Source organism: Prunus persica, chromosome G3 (genome assembly GCF_000346465.2).
Source record: "Prunus persica cultivar Lovell chromosome G3, Prunus_persica_NCBIv2, whole genome shotgun sequence".
NCBI lineage: Eukaryota > Viridiplantae > Streptophyta > Magnoliopsida > Rosales > Rosaceae > Prunus > Prunus persica.
The window spans coordinates 22,052,512-22,058,581 of record NC_034011.1 but is presented as its reverse complement, the minus strand read 5'-3'; the positions used below and the strand labels follow the sequence as shown (position 1 = coordinate 22,058,581).

The 6,070-nt window shown below is 38.4% G+C and overlaps 2 protein-coding genes across 3 annotated transcripts; one reads left to right on the top strand and one right to left on the bottom strand.

The window, feature by feature from the left end:
• Positions 1,568-2,337, top strand: LOC18782362. The gene has a single exon (XM_007216227.2). The coding sequence runs from the start codon at positions 1,568-1,570 to the stop codon at positions 2,321-2,323; it is 756 nt and encodes a 251-aa protein (XP_007216289.1). The 3' UTR covers positions 2,324-2,337.
• On the bottom strand, positions 2,395-5,048 carry LOC18783072 (APO protein 4, mitochondrial). Of its 2 annotated transcripts, XM_007215626.2 has the most exons (3): positions 4,852-5,040; positions 4,122-4,414; positions 2,395-3,564 (listed from the first exon to the last, which is right to left on the bottom strand). In XM_007215626.2, the coding sequence occupies exons 2-3, from the start codon at positions 4,400-4,402 to the stop codon at positions 2,853-2,855; spliced, it is 993 nt and encodes a 330-aa protein (XP_007215688.2). In that variant the 5' UTR covers positions 4,403-4,414; positions 4,852-5,040; the 3' UTR covers positions 2,395-2,852. The 2 variants fall into 2 exon arrangements, with proteins under 2 accessions (XP_007215688.2, XP_020416498.1); XM_020560909.1 differs by lacking the exon at positions 4,122-4,414 and having other exon boundaries at positions 4,852-5,048.

The following is a 6,070-nucleotide window of genomic DNA, read 5'->3' as shown; positions in this document are numbered from 1 at the left end:
CAGTCAAACAGTCAGGCGACTGCTTTGACAGCACAGGTGGCCGAGCTTCAGGGTCAGATGTCGGTGATTCTACAGTCCCTCGCACAGGGCGGCTTTTCGATCCCGCAGTTTCGTGCGTCGACCTCCCAGCCCGTCCACCTCGAGCATGCCCACCAGACCACTGCCCCGGTGGACGCCCAGACCTCCGAGCCGCATACTGGCGACGACTCGGTTGATTTTGCTTCATTATTTGATTAGTGTATTTATTTTCATCATAAACATTTATTTTATTTGTAATACATTTATTTTATTTTATATCAAAATTTTATTCTAATTTATTTTTATTGCAATTTCATTGTTTAATCAATAAAAAAAAATCAATTTTATTTAAAATAAAAAATAAAAAAAATAAAAAAAATTGTATTATTATTTTTGCGCGACGGAAAACATTTCGTCGCGCAAACCCACATGTAACCAAAAAAAATAAAAAAAATCAACTTTTTTATTACTTTTAATTCTTGCGCGACGAAAACATACGTCTCGCAAACACGTTTTGCACGACGAAATGTTTCGTCGCGCAACTTCTTCTGCGCGACGACAGAGATTTTCGTCGCGCAAATATATGAGTGACGAAAACTTTCTCATCGCGCGAATGGTTCTGCGACGAACATATACGTCTCCCGAACAAGTTTTGCGCGACGAATTATGTTTCGTCGTGCTATTCATGTCATCGCGCAAATATACGTGCGCCGAATACTTGATCGTCGCGCAAATATTTATGCGACGAACAGTTGTTTCGTCTCCACACCGTTGGTGCAACGATGGTTTACCCGTCGCACAGTTTTGCGCGACGAAGGGTTGTACCTCGTCGCGCAAAGGCTTTCTTCACGATCTTCGCGCGACGGAATATGTGCGACGAATTTTTTGTCGCGCTGAAATTAGTGCGACTAAATGAAACTTTGCGCCACGTTTTGTTATTCGTCGCGCAAAGAGTAAAATGTAGTAGTGTATGGCATTAGGTAATTGTGTAAGTTTGTGTTAGCTTATGTGAGGCTCCAATTTAAAGTTTGTACAGGACCTTCAAAATCTCAAGGCCGGCCATGATAGTGAAACATAATTCCAACAAAATAACAAAATGCCACTCACTCGCACAACTCCTAGAGATTCTAATTAATCTCCTATGATAACATATTATGCATGTCCACGTTCTGCTTCAACTACTCCCAAATCAAGTGGTCGCTAATTTTTGAAATAATTTGGAGAGGGGACTTAATTAAAAACTGTGCAATAATCTTGCTTAATTAGCTCTACCACTAATTAAATAAGGGGTGTGTGTGTCCTTCATCAATTATGCTCATGATCAAAGTTGAGAACGCTTTTTGCATGAATTCAGATACAAATACAAATAGAATGATAGAAAACTCATGTTTTTGACATGACTCTAAGATCAAAGTCATTTTCAACTTAAAAACCGTTCTTCACCAGCATAAAATTAAAAACCCATCTGCCATTCAGTGTTCTTATTTGTATTTGGTTTTTTTCTGTCTCACAGAGCAAGAGAAACTATAGGCCAGTTATGAGTGACAAGATGAGGGTCATTATTGATACATGGGGACATGAATTCACCATAGAAGTGGGTCTCAAAGAACCTGTCCTTGAAATCAAAGGGAAGATTGCACAACTCTTGGGCATCCCAATGGCTTCACAAACCCTTGCAGTGTGGGGATGGGAATTAGAAGATGGACTAGACATGAACGACTATCCAATTGTCACTGAAGGTACAAAAATTAACCTCACAATCAAATGCATGGAACCTCCTTTTCACCGTTCTAGTACGATTCCGATTATCATAAAATTTTCAGCAATACAGCATCACATAGAGGTGAACAGAACAGAAACAGTGAGTAGCCTTAAAGATACAATCCACATTCTTTATGGTACACCCATCAAAAGAATGTCACTCTTCTTTTGTGGAATTGAGTTAGAAGAAGATATTCGTAACTTAAGCGAGTACGGCATACGTGAATTTTCTGAAATCCTTGTGTTCCTCAAGACCGTGAATCGTCTGACGGATAATCCTCCCTCAAGGAGATTGAGTCTTGTGGTACAAACTTCCTCAAGCTTGCTTAATGCATCCAGAATTCCTTTGAAAATGAAGGACTCAAGCACAGTTAATGAGATGAGGCAACTGCTTTTAAGCAGGAAACTTCTTCCAATTGATGATTATTTGTTCATACACAAGCAGAGGACCATGCGTGACAATTGTAGCCTCAGGTGGCATGGTGTTGAAGATGGAGATCCCATATATGTGTTTAAAGGGACCGTCCATCGCAGCGGATATTGACATGCAAGAAGAGTGGTGCTATAGCTGAAAATGAAATTTAAACTAATCTAATTATATTTAAAATCTATTCGAGAAGCACAACCAAGCATTCGATTCCGTTAGGGATTTTAATTATTCATCATGTTGTATTAACCATCTATAAGATCATTACGAACAAGAAAATATCAACTTAATTTCCTATGAGTTTAACCCCTTTCTTACTCTTTCCACTATATCTTGTTTCTGTGTCCATAGCAAAAGCAGAGCTACACATTTCCTCGGCTCTTTCATGATCCATGTCAAGGGGGCAATACACGCCATTTCATTGAAGGTTCCATCTTCGACCCGTCGTCATTCATCTGATGGTTAAGATCAGATGACAAGGGAGCTTCCGTGGGGCTCCAATTTCCCGCTTCATATCATCAAACGTCATAGTTAAACAATTTTACACACGTCTGCGATCCCAGGGAGCTCCTGCTGGGCTTCAATTTTCCCACCTTGGAATCAACTGCATTTACATTTGATCTTTCGGATGGTACAAACTTCAATTTCAAAGTGTAGCTACACCTTGTAGTTTCATCAAACAGTGATACTTCTTGGGTGCAATGGCACCTGCCTGTGTGCACAGTTCTACTACTGCTGGAGCATGCCCATAAAAGCCCCTCCCTTCATTCAAAAGCACTTGAGGATCCTGAGGCCGGCGCCGCCATACAATCTTTGGAGGCACAAGATCATCTACATTTGCCTTTCTCCAAAAGTGCGTTCCCTGCCAACTCTCATACTTAAAAATTCCACAAAGCCTAGCCTTATGCCCAGAAGGCCCTACATGAACTTCTGAACAATGTTTACACACTTTTGCTGGATAAACCATCAATAACTTCTCCACGCCATTTCTGAGAACTTCCCATGCCTTCAAAGTTCCACTGGCAATCATAACCAGTTCATCAGGTGACAAAGACTCAGCTCCATCAACACTACAACAATCACTTTCCGGGCTCCAATTTGAATACTGATTTCCATCATTTGCCCCTGCTTGCCAGCAGAGCTCAACAACTGCAGGAACACGCTCAAAGTCAAACCTTTGATGGTGCTTAATAACATCCTGGAACATGTGCTTCAGGTGAAATGCCTCTACTGGAGCAAGCACATCATTTAGACCACCAGTTATCCATTCATGAACCCGATTCTTGCCACGACGTTTGAAACCACAACAAGTCTGAATTACGTGGCCTTTCTCGCCTATATATACTTCCGGGCAGAACCTGCAAAAGTAGGATATGGATGAAAAACTCTGGCTTTTCTTTTGAGTCACAAAAACTGTCCATCAGAGCAGGAGGGAGAATGGAGATCAATTAGATTAACTCTAATTTGGAAAACATAGCTAGTGCAGCTCTCAAAAATAGTACTTAGGGAGCTCAGGAACATGTAAATATGGTGGTCTAATTTTTCTGAGACAAGAAATACAGAACATAAACTACGAAGCTTCCATGAAGAAATTTGCAGAGGACAGATCCAAGAAAATTTGCATTTAAAAAGGGCTTGAGTATGTATTCCACTATTGACAGCTATAAAGAAACTCAATCATCCTAGACTTCATGGAAGTTTCCTCATAACACAAGCCTATAATTTTAAAAAAACATGCAGATCAAAGTCGACATTGTTTCACGAAACATCTTTAACCTATGTAATAGAAAAGTAAGGATTTCAATGGTAAATAATTCAAAGCTTAGAAGTTCATATGGATCCACCCACCGCACCCCCCTCCCCCAAACCAAAAAAGAACAAATAAAAAGTAAAACTTGGCAGATGAGGGATTTACTTGCAGGCCATAACTGGTAACACTTTGAGGAGGGTAGAGACACCTTGCATAAGGAGCCTCCGGGAATTAAGGACCTCCTGGGCCACTGGAATCATGCCCGGTACTGGATAATCCTTAGCCCGTTCTTGGATTCTCTTCTGAATCATAGGCTTTAGCTTCCTTAAGTCCATCTTGTTTGAGCTAAAATACCTTGAAAAGGTGTACATAATCTTGCCATTGAAATTGGAACTCTCAAACAATTTCTTCCTCAGTGCCATAATTTCCTTTTGTGCTAAAACCATATAAAATCACATCTGCTCCGCAAAGGGTAGACGAAAAGCCAATGAGCCAAATGCAGAAAACATAACAACAAGTCACCCACGTCATATTTGGATGGTATAACGTGCAACAAGTTACTAGCTTAGCACAGCAGTACAGAAAGCAAACACATTAATTACCAAAGTAGAACTCTTTAATCGATTCAAAACCACAGCTTCCATAAAACCACCATGACCCAATTCCATATAGAACCCAGCTTATACAAAATCCCCATAAACTTTAAATTCCAAGGGAGAAAAAGGGAAACCATTTTTCTCAAGTTTGTCAAATAACAAACTTTACAGGTTCATAACTCATATAAATCAAAGAAAATAAGAAAGAAATTAGATTTAAGTTTGCAATCAATCAACATAACCAAAAAAATAAAAACCATATCCCAACAAACAGCAACAAGGAAGAAACGAACAAGTACCTGGATGCAAAGACTATGAATCCGAGCAAGCAATGAGAAACAGAGTAGAAAAAATAAGGGAGATCGGGCGAGAAGGTGGGAAGTAAGGCAAAGGTTTCGGCTTGGCTCTGTCTCTGTGGGTATAGGAACCGGAGGTCCGAGTATGAGAGAGTGAGGATCCAAAGATTTTGGGCCTTTGGCATTTGTGCTAAAAAACCTAAATAGAAAGGTTTTTTCTAAAATAAAAATAAAAATTCTGAGGGAAAAAATAATCGAAAGTTGGGTAATTCATAATTTTAAATGGCTAAATTTAGAAATAGAATAAGACAAAAATAAATTCCAATGCTCATCTTCTCAAATTGTGGAAACTTTTTTTTTAATCAGAAAATTGTGGAAACTCAATATGATGTTTAAAATTAAAACTTTTTTGTTGGTTATTAATTAGAAGGCTACACTAATTGAATTAGTAATTGGCTTTCGGATCTTATGTTTGAATTTTCACTGTTAGAATCTGCTTAATTTTTAATATAAGACTGTCACCTCATTAAAATAAGATTCAATGATTTATATTTTAACACGTGTATGCTAGTTGGAAAAAAAAAAAAAAAACTTAGTTGCTTATTAATTAGAAGGCTACACTAAAAATTGAATTAGTAAGAGCATCTACAATGGACTCCCTAAACCACCTCCTTAGACAAATTTTAGGGAGGAATTGTAAAAATGCAACTCCAACCATGCTCCCTATCCACCTCCTAAAATAAGGAGTCCTCTAGGAGCTCCTAAAATAAGGAGTCCTCTAGGAGCTCCTAAATTTGAGGAGAGAGAAATGACTCCTAGTGGCTCCCTATCATTTAATACTGCTTTATTTAATGAGTATTTCAAACCTTTATTTAATGCTAAATATTTTTTATTTTATTTTTTTAATAGAGATGAACCAATTAAAAAAGAGTTATAGCATTTATGACTCTCCAAATTAGAGAGTATGGTTGGAGTTGAAATTTTTTAGAGAGCTTATAAAATGGATTTCTTATATTTTTAGCTAAATTTTAGTTAAGAAATAGAGAGCATCATTGTGGATGCTCTGTGGCAGAAAATAAAATTTTAAATCATCCTTTTTTAGGAAGGTGATTTACTAAGAGCAACTCCACCTATTTGCCAGCAACCACTATTCACGTGAATAGTGGTTGCCCTTGCAAATAGTATTGTGTGTTTCCACATGGCAAAGGGCAATTACTATTCA